Source organism: Pelmatolapia mariae, linkage group LG15, assembly GCF_036321145.2.
Source record: "Pelmatolapia mariae isolate MD_Pm_ZW linkage group LG15, Pm_UMD_F_2, whole genome shotgun sequence".
NCBI classification, from domain to species: Eukaryota; Metazoa; Chordata; class Actinopteri; order Cichliformes; family Cichlidae; genus Pelmatolapia; species Pelmatolapia mariae.
The window spans coordinates 34,956,750-34,977,656 of NC_086240.1; the positions used below are offsets into that span (position 1 = coordinate 34,956,750).

A 20,907-nucleotide genomic window follows, 5' to 3' on the forward strand; every position below is an offset into this window, starting at 1 on the left:
TAACCTTTACTATAAATATACCCATTGCTGTAGATTAAATTACACTAGCATAAGACCATTGTGTTGCTCTTATGTAGTTCTGCAAAATAACAAAGGTCATTTTCAAACCAAGAAAGCTTTTCATTGTCACATGGAACCAACATGGTTCAAAGGTAATTTTTCATCTGCCTACAGTTAACAATCATGCAGTTTCCTCAGTAGGTGTGTGTGTGTGTGTGTGTGTGTGTGTGTGTGTGTGTGTGTGTGTGCGTGCGTGCGTGCGTGCGTGCGTGCGTGCGTGCGTGTGTATAAGATAAGATACGATAACATAAGACTTTATTGATCTCACGGTGGGAAAATTTGTTCGCTACCACAGCTCAGGTACAGATAGCAAAAGAATACAAAGAGTATACTAGAATATAAAGTCAAGAACTACAAAACAAATAAGATAATAAAAATTGACACAACGGTAGCAGCTGTTCTATGTATACACATGCCCAGAGCGTGTTATGGATAGAGGGCTGTGGAAATATGCAAGTAATAAATTTCAACTATTCTACTACTACACTTACTATGTAAGTAATAGATATCTATAAGTATAGACATGTACATGTACACAGACATGTACAAATACACATACACCATATTCACTTAATATACATATATATACGTATACGTACACATATACATGCACACGTCCATACATATATAAGGTGCATTATGGATGAAGTGGTAACCGTGGATGTCCACAATGTCCAAGTGACTCGTGACATCATGACTGAGGAGTTATAGAGTCAAACTGCTGTCGGGATGAATGATCTGCGAAAGCGCTTCTTCCTGCTAAAGGAGCTGCTCAGTGCACTCACAGACTCATACAGAGGGTGATGTGGGTTGCTCATGATGGATGTCCACCTGACTAACATCCTCCTCTCGCCCACCATCACCACAGATCCCAGAGCACATCCCAGCACAGAGCTAGACCTCCACACCAGTTTGTCAATCCTGCTCCTGTCCCTGTCCGTGAATCCGCTCCCCCAGCAGGCCACTGCATAAAAAAAAGGCACTGTCATAGAATGTCCTTAACAGAGTCCTGCAGACTCCGAAGGACCTCAGTCTCCTCAGCAGGTGGAGTCAACTCTGACCCTTCTTATACAGGACGTCTGTATTTGTAGTCCAGTCCAGTTTATTGTTGAGGTGAACACCCAGGTACTTGTAGGAGTCCACTGTCTCAATGTCTTTTCCCTAGATGTTCACCAGTGTTGTAGGGGGTCAATTCCTCCTGAAGTCTATGACCATCTCCTTCGTCTTGCTAGCATTGTCACTGATGACCCCCCTATATTCCCAATCATTCCCTTCTGATAAGGATCCGATGATAGCCGTATCATCTGAGAACCTTTGTAGGTGGCAATGGTCTGAATTATAACAGAAGTCAGAAGTATACAGGCTGAACAAGAAGGTGAGAGGACAGTGCTCTGTGGCGCCCCCATGCTGCATATTACCACCTCGGACACACAGTCATGGAGCCTCACATACTGTGGTCTGTTGGTAAGGTAGTCGAAGGTCCATGCAGTCAGCTATTTGCCCACTCCAGCTCCCTCCAGCTTCTCTTTCAGTAGTGCAGACTGGATGATGTCGAATGCACTCAGTGCAAATAGCTGCTCCCTGCTTTAAACAATGTGGTGGCGAAAAGTCCCAAAGGGAGTAGAAGACATGCAACTACTCTACAGGTTGCAGTTCAAATAAAACATGAGAGTAGGGGGGAAAAAAGCTTAAAACACAAAGAAAAAGTAAAAGAAAGGAAAAACGAGCTGGGAGCTGAGGTAATAAGCTGCCTACTGTGGCGCCATCTTGGAAAAAAATATATATATATCTGTGTGTGTGTGGTGGGGATGTTGTCGTATTGTAAACAGTGTAAGAGTTTAAGAAAATGATGAGGGTAATACATGAAACACTTATCTGACTTTCATCATCCTATACTAATGCTAATAAAGGGGCAGGGTCCTGCACAGCTTGCATTTCTGTCACAGGGCTAATAGAGAATTCACACCTGTGGCCAATTTAGAATCACCAATTAACCCTAGCCCACTAACTGCAAGTGTTTAGACTGTAGGAGGAAACCAGACTACCTGGAGAGATCCCAAGCAGACACACAGAAACACATGACAAACACACAAACTCTACACTGAATGGCGGCAGCCAGATGTTAAATTTAAATGTAGAAAACTTCTTGCTGTGAGGTAACAATGCTCACCACTGTGCCACCAAAATCAGTTTTCAAAAATGTTACATTTAGTGGACTTCTCACAATGTTTCAATTTAAAATTCATTAATATGAATTTAATATGACTATTTCAGACTTGAGGAGTTGTTTGGTTACTGATTGGATGTAATTCCCTCTGACAGATCCTCCAAACATCCTGCCTGTGGTGAAATCTAGAGGGTTGAGATTATCAAACTCAATAATGAAAGGCCAGTCTGCTAGTGAGCCATCCAGACCAAGTTTTGGCCTGGCTGACTATGCAGTCTTTGCTGCCATGTTATTGGTTTCTATGGCGATAGGACTTTTCCATGCCCTGAAGAAAAGGAAGAGGGAAGCGACTGCTGACGACTTCTTCACTGGGGGCCGGAGCATGCCAGCAATTCCTGTTGGCTTGTCACTCTGTGCCAGCTTCATGTCAGCAGTCCAGGTTCTGGGTGTTCCTGCTGAAGGTTTTCGCTATGGCTTCAAATTCCTCTACATGTGCCTCGGACAAAGCATCAACTCCCTGCTGACAGCTTACCTGTTCCTGCCGGTTTTCTTTCGACTGGGCATCACCAGCACCAATCAGGTTTTAATAACTTCCTGGTCATTGCCTCATTTATTTTATGAAGGAAACAAGAGTATATTTCAGTCTTCTGAATTGTTTTAAATGATTCATGATACACATAATTATATTTAGATGATTTTTTCTATGTAATACAATTCTGTGAAACCCTTTCACACTAAGATAAATTGCTATGGAAATATCCCTGGCATGTCACGTCTATATAACAAGCTGTGATTGTGAATTGCAAATTTTGTAATTTTTTTTAATTAAATCACATATTTCTTAAATTTCATATGATCACATTGCAATGATTAACAAAAAAATATTTTAAAAAAATTCAAAAGTTTATAAATATACATTACATTGTGCAATTATCAAAGTAACAGGAGCAACAATTTTATTTGCCACTGATGATTTTAGAACAATATAATAAAAAATAGTTTGATTTGAGGATTTTAATTAACGATACAAGAAAATTTATTTATAAACAGCAAAGTAATAGAATTTATCTGACCAAGTGCTGAAAGGCGCCTGTAGTCCTTCAAACATGGTGAATATAGGGGGTGAAGAAGGATGAGGTTATAACACCGACCATCTGCCTGTCACAGTATCTGAGGATGAGATTTGGCAGAGGGATGCAGCTGCTGGGGAGCATTCAGTTTCTCGTTGCCACGGTAAGACAGACGATGTAATGTTCTCTGTTGGATTGAAAAATTTGGAGCTCACAAAGACATTTTTTATTTTCAAATTCTTCTCATATTTACTCATCTTCAGGCAAACCTAGTGGCTTCACTCCTTTAACCCAGTGTTTATCACCTTTTTGCTGCTTTGCTTGAATTTCCTCTCTCACAGCTGCTTTACACAGGGATTGTCATCTACGCGCCAGCTTTAATTCTGAATCAAGGTAGGTGAGGTCTAAACATGGTCCTCTGTTTTCATAGGATATTTTCATTTATTTGAAACTTTGTCATACTGGAGAACACGTGTGTATTTATAGCACCAGAAGTTTTGTTCCTTATCAGTGTTGACTCAGCTAAACCGTTTATTTCTGAGAAGAGGATGTGTGAAATAAATTTAAGGGAAATATGTGTTATAAAAATGAATGTTTAAACAGTGATGAGAAATATCTAAACAGTGATAGGAAAGGGTGACATTAAACCTGACACTAAGACCTGCTGCACTGACTTTTTATGAAACTTTTTAATTAAGTATCTTTGCTCAAAACTCAAGAAGGCAAATTTAATTACTGTATGTATGATATTTAGTACCGTCTTTTAGTACTTTAGTTCTTTAATACTGTCTTCCTTCTCTCTCCCCAACTGGTCGTGGCAGATGGCCGCCCCTCCCTGAGCCTGGTTCTGCCAGAGGTTTCTTCCTGTTAAAAGGGAGTTTTTCCTTCCCACTGTTGTCAAAGTGCTTGCTCATATGGGGTCATATGATTGTTGGGTTTTTCTCTGTATGTATTATTGTAGGGTCTACCTTACAATATAAAGCACCTTGAGGCAACTGTTGTTGTGATTTGGCACTGTATAAATAAAATAACTTGAATTGAATTAGTACCAGAAATAATTTTTACTTTTTTACCATAAATTTGTGGATGGTTTTCACACATTATTAATGACTGGTTCTTGTAGTTTACAAATAAAGCTGTTGTTTCATTCACTGTTTTTGTAGCTACTGGACTCAACATATGGGCATCCCTATTTTCTACTGGGCTCATCTGCACCTTGTACACCACACTGGTAAGAAGACTGCTTTAATATTCTCATCAAACAAGTAAGCATGCAGCATCAGACCACCACCTGTTTCAGAGTTCAGTGTTCATTTGAAAATGCCTTGTTGGCTCATTTGTGCAGGATGTATTTCAAAATAAGATGGCTAATTTATTGTGCAAAACAAAAATAAAATGTAAATGTTAGTTGTCTAGATAAAACTAGCAGTTAGATTATTTTGGTTTTGGGGGATGTTTTTTCTCTTGGTAGATGTCTTTTAACCTCAGACTTCTCTGAGAATAAAAACCAAATGTTGTTACTGTATATCTAACACAGAGCAGTAAACTTAAATCCGAGATTAAAACACAAACATTCAGCTGACGCCGTGTTTCAGGTTTTGTGTTAAGTTTTAACTCCGTACATAAAGGTATTAAGGTATCTAGTGCAAACGTTTGTCTCACGCTCTGTTTCTGTCTCCTGTCCTCTCTGTATAGGGTGGAATAAAAGCTGTGGTCTGGACTGATGTATTCCAGATCATTGTCATGTTGTTGGGCTTTGTGGCTATTTACATCCATGGCACAGTTCTGGTTGGTGGTCCGGCACAAGTACTGAGGATTGCAAACAATGGATCACGCATTAATTTTAATGAGTAAAAAACATTTTTTTTAATTATGAATGTCTTTATAAATTTACATTAGTGTGCGACTACATCTTGATACAAAAAGACTGAACAAGTCACTGCAAATGCTACTTGGCTCTTCCACAGTTTTAGCTTTGACCCACGGCATCGCTACACATTCTGGAGCCTCTCTGTTGGGGGTGCATTGGTTTGGCTGTCCATGTACGGAGTGAACCAAGCACAAGTCCAGCGATACATCTCCTGTCGATCAGAGAGAGCGGCCCAGTGGTGAGTGAAGACCTACATGCTGACACAGACAGACTATGACACAAGCATAGTATCCATGAAATCTGATTATGTTTCAGTTATAATAACTGAAACGTAACCAACCACTGAAAAGCCATGAGACAAGACAAGGAAGAGGTCAGTCAGAGTTTCAAATAATAAGGTCAGCATGTGTTTAAGTAACCCCTATGAGCCAAGAGCTCAGGCTTCAGACTGGCTCTGCATGATGTCAGTCAGAGAGGATGTCCCCAACATGGTTGTCTCACACACACAGATTAACAAAATGGACCTGTAGCCTAAAAGTTGCCAGTTTGAGGCCAGTTTGCTGTTGGTGCTATGGGCTGACCATAGATGCTATTGTAGCCATGTATACATTGTCTCAAAATATATTGCATCAAACATTGTTGTGGCTCTTCAGTTTGCATCATTACTCTGCTGTCCTTCATCTTTTTAAATGTGCTATTCTCTGACTGCTTTTGTGCCATTTCCCTGTTTCTGATTTTTCAAAACTCTCCAACTTTGGACTGAATAGCCTCGTCTTCTAAAATCCTCATGAAAGCTCTGACATCTTTGTTTATCTAATGGTTTAAAATAGCTTTAATAAGAAGACTTGTTCTTTTGTCATTTAATTATGGATGCAAGGTAGATTGTTTCACAGTGACTCCCTCAGGACAGTATCATTATTTACCAGGTGTCTGCTATTGTGGTCCTCATTCATGTTTTCTCAAAGTGAGAGGACTATCCAGGTCTGATACTTCAGGCACTAGTTCTTCTTAATAGGCACTTGACATTATAAAGAATTGTTGTCCTACAGACATTTCGTATCTATTGATTTGGGTTTTTTAATTATGATATTTGCATGTACATATTTTTATATACTGATTACACTTAAGAAGGAATGTGTTATTATGACAATGAACATCTCCATATATTAGCCAGCAATTTTTTGTAATGTAAATTTACTTCCAAGCATAGATGATATCTAATTCAAGTTTTAGATTAAAATTTATAATAACAGTTTTTCACTTTTCCCACACCAGTAAGTAGGAAGTGGAAACAGTCATCATGTTTGGTTTCATTTTGAGGGCACTGTTTGTGAACCAAGTGGGTCTGTGCCTCATTGTGAGCAGTGCAGCAATCTGCGGCATCGTCATGTTTGCTTTTTACAACACGTGTGATCCACTGAAGTCTGGGAGGATTTCTAAACCTGACCTGGTAATCAGATTACTTTGATTTTGTACTGAGCAACAAAATATTTAATGAGTCAGTTTTAAGATGTTTCTTGAGATGCAGACATTTGTTCTTAGCTAAACTCATTTTATTGTTAAATTAGGCTAATGGCTAAACGGAATATTTTACTTAGTTGCATATTGAGGTATACAGTAAATATCCAGATTGTACAAGGAAAAAAAACAAACAAAGAAATACGGACATTTCTATTAGCTCAGCAGGGCCTTTATGTGGCCAAGACTGAATACCACTAATAACTAGTGTGTTTCGGTATGCTTGTATGTTACATGCCAGTATGTACCTGTTTATTGTTTTTGTTTTTTGTTTTTTTTTACTCTTTATTCAACTGATGAAGCTTATGCCGTACTTTGTGCTGGACATATTCCAAAATTACCCGGGCTTCCCAGGTCTTTTCCTTGCCTGTGCATACAGCGGGACTTTGAGGTATCCAAATCGAAGTTTCTTTAAACCTTACCTGAAGCAGGTATGTCCCTCACATTACAAGGAGCCAGCGTAAATAACTTCGCTTGAGACATGTCGTAACTTGTGTGATGGTTTAAGGCTATTTGAGGTTTAAAGACAGAAAACTCTTCAGTCTTTAAGTGAATGTGAGGAAATATCAGACTAAACTACATATCCTCTGTTAACGTATAGCATTCATCATATGCATGTTACATCTTTTACATACTGCATACATATATATTACACATTTTTATGCACAAGAAAGAATCATCAAATAACCTGTGAGCTGCCGCTATGAGATTAATGTTAATCAAGCCTCTTTTTAACAGTACGGCTTCCACAAGCATCAATGCCATGGCTGCGGTGACGATGGAGGATATCCTGCACCCCTATCTGCTTCACATGACACAGAAGAAACTGATGCTGATTTCCAGAGGACTGTGTAGGCTGACTATACCACTTACTGCTGTAATGTTTTAGTCCCAGATTCTTAGAATAAGTCATATTCGGCAATAATGCATTTTGAACCTTTTCTCTAAGCACTCCTGTATGGCGGTGGTTGTATCACGGTGGCTGCGCTCTCCTCCCTAGTGAACTGGGGAGTTCTTCAGGTAATAATATCATAATCAATCATTTTACCAAAGATTTTTGTCATTTTTAACAAAAATGATAAAACAATAGTTGTTGTTATACAACTATTGTTGTTGTCATACATGAAACCCAGATAATGTTGGAAGACTGTGTAAAAGTTGCAGTTTCAGATGTGCCACACACAGCAGGAGGTACTTTGAAACTTCAGAAATGTTAGATGCGCTTTTCTCTCTTGGGCACAGTAATTCAGGCCTGCAGTGCATATGTAAGAGATGTAAGACAGTTACATTTTTGACCTCTGAGTAACTAATTACGGATAAGATTTATACTGTACTCTGTAACAAAATTTTTGGGGTTGATTTTCGAACGCACCATTTATCTTCTCTCTTTAGGGATCATTTACTGTCATGGGTGTGGTCAGCGGCCCATTACTTGGAGTGTTCATTTTGGGAATATTTTTCCCAGCAGCAAACAGACTGGTGAGTGACTGGTAAAGAAATGATCTAGAAATACTTCCAAGAAGCACATGTACTTAGATTAAATTCACAGGTAAAAGCCAAACGACTTAAACAATGGTCTGAATTGTATTCTCTTTAATCTAAAAATATCAGGAGAATGTCTCAAACTAAATTGCATAATACTCGATGGAAATTTTGAAACGTATTTCTTGAAAATGTAACAATTATTAACTTGAATGTTTGCCATGTATTAATGTAGACATCACATAAGAAGATTTTGTTTTAATTTTATCTATTAAGGAAGACTTGGGTGTTAGTCACAGATCCATGATGAATCTGTGTTACTGTTAACACCACTCCTTTTTTCGGAAACGTCACAAAAAACATTTTAAAGCAGTAACTTTGTGAGCTCTCGTTTAATGGTGAAACAGTTAAAAAGAAGTTCACACTTATCGCTCTTGACACAGCACCTTGATATTGTTCTGTTAGCCAGACAAGTTTCCCTGGAAATTTATCAGTGCACATATTTACTTTCTGAATTCCTTACATTTATGGCGGTCCCACTGACGTGTGGAGTGTGTGTTACCTCACATGGGCCGTTACTTTTTTCACAGCGACACTGTGCTACAGGTAAACATTTTAGAAACCAGCTGGCCATGGATGCTCATTTGCTTTATCTGTGTTTCAGGGGGCATTCACAGGGATATTAGCTGGCTTCTGTGTCTCTATGTGGCTAGCTGTAGGTTCAACTCTGTATCCACCCAGTGAGGAGACCATGGGTGTCCTGCCCAGCTTAGCAGGTGCCTGTGAATCCATAAACACCACCCAGAGCAGCATACCTATCGAGGACCAGCACTCTGTCTCCACCCGGCTTCGCCCCAATAACCAGGGGTCAGTGAGTTCAGTGAGGCTTAAATGTACATGCTAGTTTATAATAATAATAATAATAATAATAATAATAATAGTTGTTACCCTGTTTTTCCCAAAACTAGGGGCCTGTTAAACTTCTACTCCATGTCCTACCTCTACTTTGGCGCCATGGCAACTAGTTCAGTTGTACTTGTCGGTGTAATTGTGAGCTACGCAACAGGTAAAAAGCTGTTATTGTGTTTGGAAAACTGCTGATTCACAGTGCTTTTATTTGATAATAAAAGATAATAAAAGTGCACACGCTTCAGATATGCCAGAGCAATCAAACAGTGCATTTAAAACATATTACACCATTCTTTTTCTCTTAACACAGGCCCAACAAAGAGGGAGAACATTAAAGAAGGTTTGTTATGGTGGGACCTGAAAAAGAAGAAAGTGGAGGGTTCCCCTAAAAACAGAGTAAGTCCTGTATGACTGTCCTACACAGTCAATGACTGTACTTTCCACAGTCCTTGTGCACAACCAGGACCAGGACTGTGCACAGCAGCCCTAAATACTGTTAGAACACGTGAAGGGGGTTTGAAGGATAGTTTTTTCCCCACTCAGATGTCAGTTATATTTACATTTATTACATTTGTGTTATTTCCATGGGAAAATGTACAAAAGAAAATGAATTTATAAATTAATCTGTTTTAAAAGGTAATTATTGCTTTATAAATCAACACATGACTTCAGAGTGGAATATGGAATATGGTGTTAGTGTAAACACAGAAATTATGATTAGTCTGTTAAAGATTTCTTGTCCAAGAAGTTTTCACTTTTCCTTATTTTAAGTGTGTACTCATCAGCCATTTTGTTAGCTACACCTTGGAAGTACTAGGTCAGTGCCCCGTTTTTTAATCACAGTAGCCTTAATTCTTTATGACACAGATTCAATAAGGTGTTGGAAACATTCCTCAGAAATTTTGGTCCATATTGATGTGACAGCATCACACAGCTGCTGCAGATTATTCGCTGCAAATCTTCCCTTCCACCACATCCCAAAGGTGCTTAATTCTATGTTTATGACAGTTGAGTACAGTGAACTCACTGTCACATTCAAGAAGTCAGTTTGATCAGCAACGATACTCTGGCTGGCTGTGGGGATTAGACGTTGCTCTGTTGGCAATAAGTGACCCAAAACATGACAAGAATATTCTTGTCCTTACACCATTACACGCCAAGTCTGAACTGTCAGTACAAAGCAGGATGAATCCATTCTTTCATGTTGTTTACGCCAAATTCTGACCCTAAAATCTGAATGTTGCAGAAGATGGAGAATGTTGTTCTTAATCTTCTATTGCCTGAGCCTGGTGGGCAAATTTACAGGCTGTTTCCTGTTCTATGCTGACAGGAATAAAGGTATTCATTGTGGTCTTCTCCTGCTGTAGTCCATCTGCTTTGTTGTGCTTTGAAAGATGCTCTTCTGCAAACCTTAGTTGTAGCAACTGATATTTGCGTTGCTGTCACTTTCCTATCAGCTGAAAGCAGCTAGCCATTCTCCTTTGACCTCTGACATCATCAAAGCATTTTCCCCCAGGGAACTGGTGGAACTCTTTCTCAGACCATTGTCTGTAAACTTTGGAGTTTTTTGTGTGGGAAAATCCCAGCAAATCAGCAGTTTCTGAAATACACCACCTGACACCAACAACCACGCCACATTTTTCTTTCCTATTCTGATGCTTGTTTTGAATTTCAGCAGGTCATCTTAACTGTGCTTACATGCCTAAATGCATTGAGCTGCTGCTACCTGATTGACTGATTATACATTAGTTAAAAGCAGTTGAATAGGTGTAACAAAGTTAGTGCATAAAGAAGGCATTATTGTAGATGTGTGTCAGCCTCTTGCTTTTTCTTTTACTTTTTCCCTAACTGTGCTTCTGTTTTGTTTTCAGGAGGGAGACAAAGTGTCAGAAGAACTACAGTGTGTGTCTTTGATGAAAATGGACAAGCAGGACGAATGAAGTGGAAGGATACCAAAGAGACAACAGAAAATAAAGTCACTGCACAGTCTATAGCTGTTAGAAGACTACTTATCCCACTGGAACACATCACGGTGCTATCTTCTCTCTATCAGCACTAATAAATTGTTTGTTTTCATTTTCAAAGTGTTTCTCTCTATATATTTTGGTTCTAAGTCTGCCTCATATTTTAAGTTACACCTGTGCCAAGAAACTATAAGTACAGACTATCAGAGGTGATGAAAGGCTCTTTCATGGGAACACTCATTCTGGTATGTTCCATATTCCTAACAATGCACACCTGCACTTCAACCAGCATTAACCGACATGTGGGCAGGTACACGGGGTATGCTTAAACTGTAATTCAACCCTTGCTTCCTCATTCAGCAATCATTTAACATCTGCTCGAATGAGCCGAAAACTTCCTCCTAAAGAATGAGGGGATTTTTCCCTTTAATAATGTATCAGTTATGACTTTCTACTTAACTGTGGACTGCAGGTGTACCTCTAAATAAACAAAGATAAATGGCTCAGTGGCTAAGATCAATTTTACACAATTATACCAAAAGACATCTGAGAAATAAAAAGAAAACCTTCGTTGCAAAAGTAACCCCATGTGTGTAAACAAGAAAAATAAAGGGGTAAAACAAGCTATTCCTCAGTTCAATCCCCTCAGAGGTTGGAGCTAAGCTTTATTTCATTATGCTGCACTTGTTTTCTGCTGCCATGCAACATTACGAACACACCCCATTAGCACAACACAGAACACCCTCTTTGTACTGTCAAAGTTTCACACTTCACCCTAAATACACAGCAAATAAAACAAAATTCCACACCACAACACCTGTGACTGCATTCACACCTAAAGTCTCCTGACAGAAAATGAACTGTTATTGCTGGGTATATAGTGGGTCATGGTATTGACACGAACAGTGAAATTTATTGTGAGATGTGTCCCTCTGGAATCTTGTGTGCAATAAATATACAACTAAATGAATAAACTTTATTCTCAAAAATGAGACCTCTGCGTAAGAAACAGGCTGAAGAGGTTTGTTTTGCGTATGATGACCCCTGCTGATGATTTACAGTCACTAAAAAAAAAAATCCACACACACGCATGACTGCATCCATCATGGCTGCCAACTACACACAAATCAATGAGAACGAAAGTGCTTATAACACAGTAATTTCATTTATTGCATTTTAAATCAACCTTTCATCCATGGTGGCCTTACAAAAGTAAACATATTTCGTCACACTCCATTTTCACTCCGATAAGCTGGCAGGAATGACTGCAGTTCAGTCTTTAAAGCGGTGAGGTTGTGCTTCCGTGCACGTTTGTCCTGAATCCCTCAAACGCCTCCATGTTGTCGCATGAGCTGGGTTTCTTCACCACTCATCGGCGGCCCTGTTAGAGTCCTCGTCGGCTACAGCACAGTCCAGGCGCTGCACACCGGGAAGCGCCAGGTCCCGTTCGTTAAGCTTTTCCAGAAACGACGAAAGGAGTCGTTTATTCAAATGGTCCGTCAGCGTCCTTTCCTCTTCGACCCGCTCCTTGGCCACGTTTCTATCCGGCTCCGCTTCCTCGGTTTCGGTATCCGCGCCAGGCTGCTGCGGAGGGCCGGACCGGTGGTTCAAGGACAAGACGTTCGACTGCTCGCCTTCCCCGGGCTCCTGCTCCGTCCAGCTCCCGCCGTCCGCCCCCGATTCGGTCTCCATCCGCGATATTAAAGTGGTCTGCAGGGCGGCATTCTCCAGCTCTTTCAGGCGCTTACTGTGGAGGCCGCAGGCTGGAGATTCATTGCCAGACGAGTTGTTCTTGTTATGATGGGCCTCGCCGGTCTGCTCCATCATGCTCTGCGTCTCTTTCTTCTTCTGGGGGTTTAGCGGCCAGCTAGCGTCTTTGAATCTCACTACTGCCCTCTTCTGGAAGAGGCTCGCTCTTATCTCAGACTGGTTCCCTGCACTGTCCTGAATGCCCTTGCTGATACACGTTTTCTATCTTTTTTGGTGTTTCACTAAAGACTAAAGTGATTTTTGATTAGATTTTCAGCATGTTAAACTTTAGTCAGAAGAAGAAAAATATCACACATCCACAGATAATGATAATGCGCCCTGCAGAAAAAACAAACAATCCGTCAAATCAAAAATGTTGGTTCACAGAGAGATTTCCTCTACATCAGGGGCGTCAAACACAGGTCTTGGGGGTCAGAATCGGAGCGGCAAAGTCTGCCTGACCAGAATGCTTTGGAAAAATGTGAAGGAGTGCATAGATTTTGGACTGTATTTTCATAAGTTTTACAGCTTTTTTAATTGATAAACTCCTCACTCTTACCCATCCATACTACACTTTTGTCATAGATAAATGACAGAAAAGTTCCTGTTTTTCCAGCAACTACTATATGTACTATAGAAATCTTCTGCTATTGAATAAAAGAACTTTTTAAGGGTGGTGTATTTACTATTTTACACCTTTTATCATGGACGAAACATAGGAAATGCTTTTCCTATATAAAGATAAGTCAGGGTTTAGATGTTTACCTAAATGTCTTTACAATGACAGAAAGGGGAGTTTCGCTGGTTTCACTTGGTTCACTTATGATCAAAGTTAGCTGTACATGTCCCACAATGTAAAATCAGTTTGACATCCCTGCTCTACACACTTCACACAAATGCAGGAAAAATGCACTCTTCCACATTTCAATAAGACTTTTTATTCAAATGATAATTCTGAAGCATTTTATTTGACTTTTTCCATCTTGTGCTGCTTTATGTTCAACTAAAGACACAAATACTGTGCTTTCCACTTTATATTTGAAAGTTTAGTTTAGGTTTCTACAGATATATTGTAAAAATCCAATGACTACAGTTATGTAGCCTAAACTACGGGGGGTGCCTCCCAGTCCAATCTGTCATTTTTACTAACTACAATGTTCTTTTCTTTGCCAAATGATTAACACTTCTCTCCAGTGCCTGTTTCCATTGACCTTTTATTCAAAAACTTTTAATTGGGTATTAATATTCGCTTTAAACCAAAGTATTTCTTTGATATATTTTTAATACACCCACCTTTTTATATTTTTGACAAATGATTTGGTATTAACATGCAAATTATCTGCTTTGTTTTATGTTTTGGGACACTGTGTAAAATGTAGAATTCAATGATTTTGGAAATCTAATAAGCCCACATTTTATTCACAATAGAACATAGAAAGTTTCCATTTATTTCTTTATTTTTTACAGTTGTGCCACAACTTGAAAATGGCACACAACTCCACTGTATAGAGTGGAATTGTGGATTTGACATCAACCTGAAATGCACACCTCAGATGTCCCTACAGTTCTTAGACATAATATCAAGGCTTAGGGTTGAATGGCAACAGCATATAATGAATATAGCCCCTTGAAAGTAACGCATCCTCTCTTGGTTTCTCCCATCTACTCTAATGTTGCTAACCCACGAACAGCAAAATCCTGAAACAATTCAATGATGATTTTGGTTTCTTTGAATTATTGTAGAACACTCTTAAAATCCTGCTCACTGGTAACAATCCTATTACCCACAGAGCAGAGTATAAATATAAAACCTCTTCCCATTTTAAACCAATAATCTATATGAATATTTTTTCTGATACCCTGTGATTATTTCTTGTTAATACATTCCTCTTTTGGTTTTGGTTTGGGGTTTTTTTTTCGTTTTCTTCCCAGTCACTGTGTTGGTTAGTGCCTGTGCAACTTTTGCAAACAGCGAGGGAAACAGATTTTATAAGTCTATTTTATCGCAGATAGCATTTTTGAGCGTATTGAGCTTCCGTAGAAGATTTTGGTTTCCATAGAGACCGTCTCTCATAGCGGCCACCGATCACTTAGCTTGGAACAACTAGAACAGGTAATGATGCCTGAAACACGACGTGTTACGTTTAATAACAGCTAACTTCATCGTTGAAAAAATATATATTGTCTTTTCACTGATTAACCTAAGGTTAGCCAAAAACGACAAAAAGCGATAGCTTTCTACTCACTTAAATACTGCTACGAGCTAGCTAAGCTTTGTAGTCATAAGCATGCTCCTTAAACTACACCAAGATTAGGTTCACATATAACATACGGTGTCCTGTGATTCTATCACAGTTAGTATTACAGTTTTTTAAAATAGTGACTGAAGTCTGTATTTTTAGCATCTGCTGATATGCACAAAGTTTCATGTCGTGAATGATAATCTCGTCAGCTCTAATTTAATAAACCCCAAACACTAAATTCTCACTGAAAACCTGCCAGTCTCGAAGATAAACCTACGTGCACAGTTGGTAGCTCGTCTGCTGTTAACACGTGCTCTTTCTTTTTTCCTGCTAGAGGACAAAGTGGTCTAAGCTTTGGCGCACAGTGCAATCAGCTGAAAATGTCTTTCCGAGATTTAAGAAGTAAGTGATGTTTACTGTCTGCTCTTCGCTGTTTGTAGTGACCACTTTTTTGGTTTGTTTATTTGTTTTAAGAAGATAACTGAGTGAGAAGTTAATTGGAGTTTTATGTTATGTGTCAGATTTCACAGAAATGATGAGGGCCTTGGGCTATCCTCGCTTGATCTCTATGGAGAACTTCAGGACTCCAAATTTCTCTCTTGTGGCAGAAATCCTGAAATGGCTTGTGAAGAGGTATGCTTGAGCCTAAAAAAAAGTCAAATTGTTTATCTAAATAATCCTGCCACTGTTCTGTCCTCCACATTTTTCTGTCTGTATTTGGACACGGCCATGTTAAAGCATCATGTTTCTAGTGGAGGATACTGTGATATATTTTGCTTTTTTTTTGCCTTTTGCCCCCTTTCATTCTTTTCATCCTTATAGATATGAACCTCAGAGTGATGTTCCTACTGATGTGGACACAGAAGCTGACAGGATATTCTTCATCAAGGCTGTGGCCCAGTTCATGGTGACGTATTCTTGAAAGTTTTTTATAGACTGTAGAGTTTATTCTTGGCAAATGAACGTCTGTTATTACTGCATCTTAAACAGTGTCTCCTTGTGTTCCAGGCAACAAAGGCTCACATCAAGCTGAACACTAAGCGTCTCTACCAGGCTGACGGCTATGCAGTGAAAGAGATGCTGAAGATCACCTCAGTCCTGTACAGTGCTATGAAAACCAAGCAGATGGCTCTGGGAGACAAAGTTGAGCAGGACAACAACAAGTTCAAGTTTGACCTTGGCTCTCGGGTGAGGTGCAAACTACGCTGTGTGTAATATTATGCCAGTTTTACTAAATCCTCAGTCACATACTTTACATTATGAGACTCTCATCCCTGTGGAATTTAAAAAAGAAAATGTGCACTGGGTGACATTTAATTTGGGGAAGTGTTTGAAAGCAAGATAAATTAAAGCAAACACCATATATGCAGTGTTTCAGAATGAAACAGCCATTCTTATTTCCTCACCAGAGCCACTTCTGCTAACTGCAGCTGTAAAATGTCTCAGCAATGAGCAAAGTCTGCTAAATGTTCTGAGGATGCTGTGTATTACATTCAGGTCCCAACAACAAGTACAAAATTGTCAGTGTTAGCACGTTGTCTAATTAATGTGGCTAACACTAATTAAATGGCTTTAATCTCATGAACAGGACAGGGGTGTAGGTTGTGTTTTTACATTACCTTTCTTGCTTCAGTGCAGGATAAATTCAGCTTTTTGCATTTACTTGCGTTTATGTTTCTGTTATTATACAATGGAACAACTGTGAATTGGTGACACAGACATGGCTGGTTAAGACTCCGTTCACCAGCAGTCACGTCCAAGCTGTTCATCTGCAAAGTATTGTGATAGAATCACCATGCACACAAATGTAAGACAATAGATACTTAGGTTTTGGCTTTAACTGAATAATTAATGTTAGAAGCAACAGATTGTCTTAATTTTCCTTAAGATTGAGTCTTAGTACTAAATTGTATCCAGCTCTGACATACAGTGCTGTGCAAAAATCTTTTTTGTACAATTCTAACAAGCTTAATTTTGTGTGACCACCTTTTATTCTTCAACACAGCCTGAACTCCGTTAACCAAGTTTTCTTCTAATTTCTGAGTAATTCTCAGGAATAGTTCTCCAGGCTTCTTGAAGGACATTCAGTGTTTTTCTTTGAATGTCCAATGTCTTTTGTTAGGTTTTCTGTCCAGACGATCCCACACCGCTTCAATAATGTTGAGGTCCGGGCTCTGGGAGGGCCAATCCATGGCTAACCAAGTGTAATTTGTAGTCCTGTAAATGTGCCTGTCTTTTTCCACATTTCTGTTCTGACAGAGAGGGATTTTTGTCTACTGTAGATGTGCTCCTATGCAGTCCGAGATCGAATGACCTATGTATCTGTCGAATGCTGATTGGCTGACAAGTTGGCCAGAAAAGGGAAGGGAGCAACAGGAGGGTTCAAAGGGAATGTGAGAACCGCAAAAAAAAACCCTTCAAAGATTAAAAAAAATATATAGTATGAGAAGTACAGACAGTGTCTGTAGTGGACACGTTTCATTGTTTTCAACACTCGGTTTCACTTCAGATTTTTTATGTTACAACTTCACTCTTCTCCACTGCTGGCTGATGGACCAACAACAGAACAAACAAGAATTGCCTACAGACTAGTTGCGCCACATACTTAGTAGGCTGTCTCCATTGACAACAAAGCTCTCTGCAGGTAGACGGGCCATCCTGGGACTGCAAATACACGCTCCCTGCTGAACCATAAATTCAAGAATAGTTCTCCAAGCTCCTCAAAGGACATTCAAAGCTCTGCTTTGGATGCTGGCTGTCTTTCGTTTAGTTTTTCTGGCAAGATGATCCCACACTGCTTCAATAATGTTGAGTTACAGGATCTGGGAAGGTCAGTTCATGTCTGATAGTGCTCCTCTGTTTTTTTTTCTACACTGGCAGTGTGTTTGAAATCATTGCCATGCTAAAAAGGAAGGCGCTGACAATCAAACGCTTTCCAGATGGTATTGCGTGGCAGATCAAAAACTGATGGTTCTTTTCTGTGCCCATTTTACTATAAATATTGACAAGATCCCCATCACCACTGACTGAAATGCAGCCTCCAACCATGACAGAGCCTCCACAGTGTTTTACACATGGCTGTAGACACTGCTGTACCTCTCATAACCCCTGAACATATTGGCAGTGATTCGCTTTATAAGACGTGTTGTCACTAATTTTTAGTGCAGTTCTTGTGTAATTTGTCATGCTTCAGCCTTTTCTTACTGAAGCTTTGGTAAACGATAGCTGCATTACTGAAGGGTTAGATGTATTTCTCAGGTCTTGTGTCATGTCTTTGCTGGATTTTCTTTTGTTTTATTCCTTAAGGACATAACTTTCAGACACTGTTCACCTTTTTTGGCCTAAATTATTTTTTTAGGCCTGTTGGCCTGGTTTCCTTAGATATGGCACATTTTCAACTAATAGTTCTTTTGTTGTTGCAAAAATCCTTTTTATGCCTGTCAAACAGTGTTTTTGTCTTTGACATTTTTTGTATTATATTTTGCGACAGACTCTTAGTTATAAAGGTCTCAAGACCACTTTTGAAAATCCCAACAAGGGCTGGCTTCTTGGTAATAAAGCATATTTTTAAATGAAGGGTGGCTTTTGCACAGCTCTGTATATGGATGTATATCCAACACTTTAACCGGTGCTTTTCGTCCCACATCCTATGCACCGTCCCGCAAAAATAACAAGAGTTCAAGTATAAATAGAAACAAGGATGTTTCTGCAGTGTGTGCTCTACAAGACTATAAATCAAGCTGTACAATAACCAGGTGGTATCTTTAATCTACATAAACCATATTATTTACTTTTTAATCTTTGCTTTATATCATTTAAAACATTGTTTTTACATGAAGATAGCTTTTTCTACGTGTTTGTTATTTTTTATTTTTAAAAATCAATATTATAGTAAATCCTTGGTAGAGGAAAAAAACTTTCTGATTAGCTCTCACGTTGTCTTTATTCTAGATTTCAGATCTTAAAGCAGCTCGGCAACTGGCGTCCGAGGTCACGTCCAAAGGAGCATCCTTATATGACTTACTGGGGAAGGAGGTGGACTTAAGGGTGAGGGGAAAACATGGATATGATTTTAAGAAACAGTGACTAACTTAACTAACATTTTAATGTTCAGCTGTTCAAATCTGAGTGCTGGTGAGCTCAGTAACATGATTTTTTTTTTTTTTACAGTAAATATAATTTCAGATGAACATAGCTGTACAATTATAGGGCTGTCTCTTTGAAAGATATCATTCAGTAGCACAGGGGTTTACTTTGCTGTCTTTATTTTCACTTTGCTCACAGGAAATGAGAAGTGCAGCCATTGCCAGACCTCTGGAGATCACTGAGACTGAAAAGGCCCTGAGAGCTGCCATCAAGGAGGTTTTGGTCTGTAATTTTGGTGGCAGATTTCAAAATTCACAGGGGACTTGCTTATACCTCTCAGGTACCGTAATGCTGACTCTGTTGCTATGTCTTTGTGTTAAAGAAAAGTGTGGATAAGACCAAAGACATGCTGAATAACGTTGTTTCCGATGAGGCCACTCTGGATGGCAAGATAGAAAAGAAGAAACAGGAGTTGGAGAGGAATCGGAAAAGGCTCCAGACCCTGCAGAGTGTCAGGTGGGTATGAAGTTTTCTCTCCTCAACTAAAAACAAGTCTTGAAACAAAACTTAGACAAACAGGTTATTTTTCTTCCTTAACCTCTTAGACCAGCGTTCATGGATGAATACGAGAAGATCGAGGAAGATCTGCAGAAACACTATGAGACCTACGTGGAGAAGTTCAGAAACCTCTCCTTTCTGGAGTCTCAGCTTAATGAGTACCACAGACTGGAACAGGAGAGGTTTGAGGTGCGTGAATATACAATATGCAAAACATTTTTTCTCAAATGTTCTACAAATGAATGTCCCATAAAATTCCTTATATATGACTAACATTCATACATCTGCTTTAACAGGTTGTTAATTTGCAAACTTTATGTCTGTATGTTATTTTCTTTCTCCGCTGCAGGAAGCTGAAAACACTCTGAGGTTAATGCAGAACAAACTGAGAGAAGAGGAAAGGGAGCTGATGAAGAGTTCCTGTAAGATAAACAAACACACAGAGTTAAAGATAAAAACGTGTCGCACAATCCCATCCAAACCTTTCTATAACTTTTCACACTACTTTCACACGATATGTCGCCTGCAGTGAAAGACGAGGACTCGGACATAGACGTTCCCGAGGATGAAGGTTCAGACAGTGACATGGAGGAACTGCGTCCCGCTAAGCCACATCTCACTCGAAACGGCCTCATGACAGGTATGCAGACTGGGGATAGCCACATCCATGTTATGATCAATTCTCACCCGCATAAAGTGAGAATTATGCGACAAAATGGTCTGGTTGTTTACTGTATCTAAGTGCTTTCTATCAAACATTCACACACATTCATGCTGCAGTGTTTAATGTAGACACTGATTGGTAGGGCTGCTCGATTATGGGAAAAATGATAATCACGATTATTTTCACTGAAATTGAGATCTCGATTATTTGACGATATTTATTTGACAATAACAATGTATTGAATAATGGCTTTAAAGATGTCAAAAAATAATATAAAATAGTGTGCCAATACTGATAACAGTGCAAATGTTTGCAATATAAAAAAGAAATGAAAAATGTAAACATCTATGTTTAGTGAACTTCAAAATACTGCATAATACTGGTTGTTCACTGTGTTAATTGAGCAATGGTCTTTGGCGAGGAAAACGTTACCGCGTTTGTTATCTCCTTGTGTCTCTGGGAGCTGGTGGGATATTTAGTCGCGTTGTACAGGGTAGCGTGAATGGAGGTCTGTGAGGATGAAGCAGGTGTTGTCAAGAGTTTTTTCTCTATGTTCCTTCATTGTTT

The 20,907-nt window shown here is 39.3% G+C and overlaps 2 protein-coding genes across 3 annotated transcripts in view; both read left to right on the forward strand.

Moving 5' to 3' along the window:
• Positions 1-2,441: 2,441 nt before the first annotated feature.
• On the forward strand, positions 2,442-11,016 carry slc5a5 (solute carrier family 5 member 5). Its single transcript, XM_063495910.1, has 15 exons — positions 2,442-2,807; positions 3,395-3,460; positions 3,639-3,690; positions 4,461-4,528; positions 4,993-5,147; positions 5,265-5,405; positions 6,488-6,617; positions 6,988-7,076; positions 7,424-7,536; positions 7,635-7,705; positions 8,078-8,164; positions 8,832-9,034; positions 9,136-9,233; positions 9,387-9,472; positions 10,948-11,016. Exons 1-15 carry the CDS (start codon positions 2,442-2,444, stop codon positions 11,014-11,016), a joined length of 1,794 nt encoding a protein of 597 aa, XP_063351980.1.
• A 3,797-nt stretch (positions 11,017-14,813) lies between these two features.
• The window catches only part of cluap1 (clusterin associated protein 1), a 9,132-nt gene continuing 3,038 nt past the window's right edge, over positions 14,814-20,907 (forward strand). The window contains exons 1-11 of one of the 2 annotated variants that reach the window (XM_063495264.1): positions 14,814-14,902; positions 15,367-15,434; positions 15,554-15,665; positions 15,855-15,939; positions 16,041-16,220; positions 18,984-19,079; positions 19,317-19,400; positions 19,501-19,634; positions 19,724-19,865; positions 20,026-20,098; positions 20,206-20,316. In XM_063495264.1, the coding sequence (XP_063351334.1) occupies positions 15,413-15,434; positions 15,554-15,665; positions 15,855-15,939; positions 16,041-16,220; positions 18,984-19,079; positions 19,317-19,400; positions 19,501-19,634; positions 19,724-19,865; positions 20,026-20,098; positions 20,206-20,316 (1,039 nt within the window). In that variant the 5' untranslated portion in view covers positions 14,814-14,902; positions 15,367-15,412. The remainder of the gene's footprint in view (positions 14,903-15,366; positions 15,435-15,553; positions 15,666-15,854; positions 15,940-16,040; positions 16,221-18,983; positions 19,080-19,316; positions 19,401-19,500; positions 19,635-19,723; positions 19,866-20,025; positions 20,099-20,205; positions 20,317-20,907) is intronic. The other variant, XM_063495265.1, reaches the window with a different exon arrangement.

What these genes read in the sequence shown, in the direction of transcription:
- slc5a5 (XM_063495910.1), top strand. Translation starts at nt 2,442, where the DNA reads ATGAAAGGCCAGTCTGCTAGTGAGCCATCCAGACCAAGTTTTGGCCTG. An exon ending in GCATACAGCGGGACTTTGAG is followed by an intron (nt 7,077 to 7,423) that starts GTATCCAAATCG and finishes TCTTTTTAACAG; the next exon opens with TACGGCTTCCACAAGCATCA. An exon ending in AATTGTGAGCTACGCAACAG is followed by an intron (nt 9,234 to 9,386) that starts GTAAAAAGCTGT and finishes CTCTTAACACAG; the next exon opens with GCCCAACAAAGAGGGAGAAC.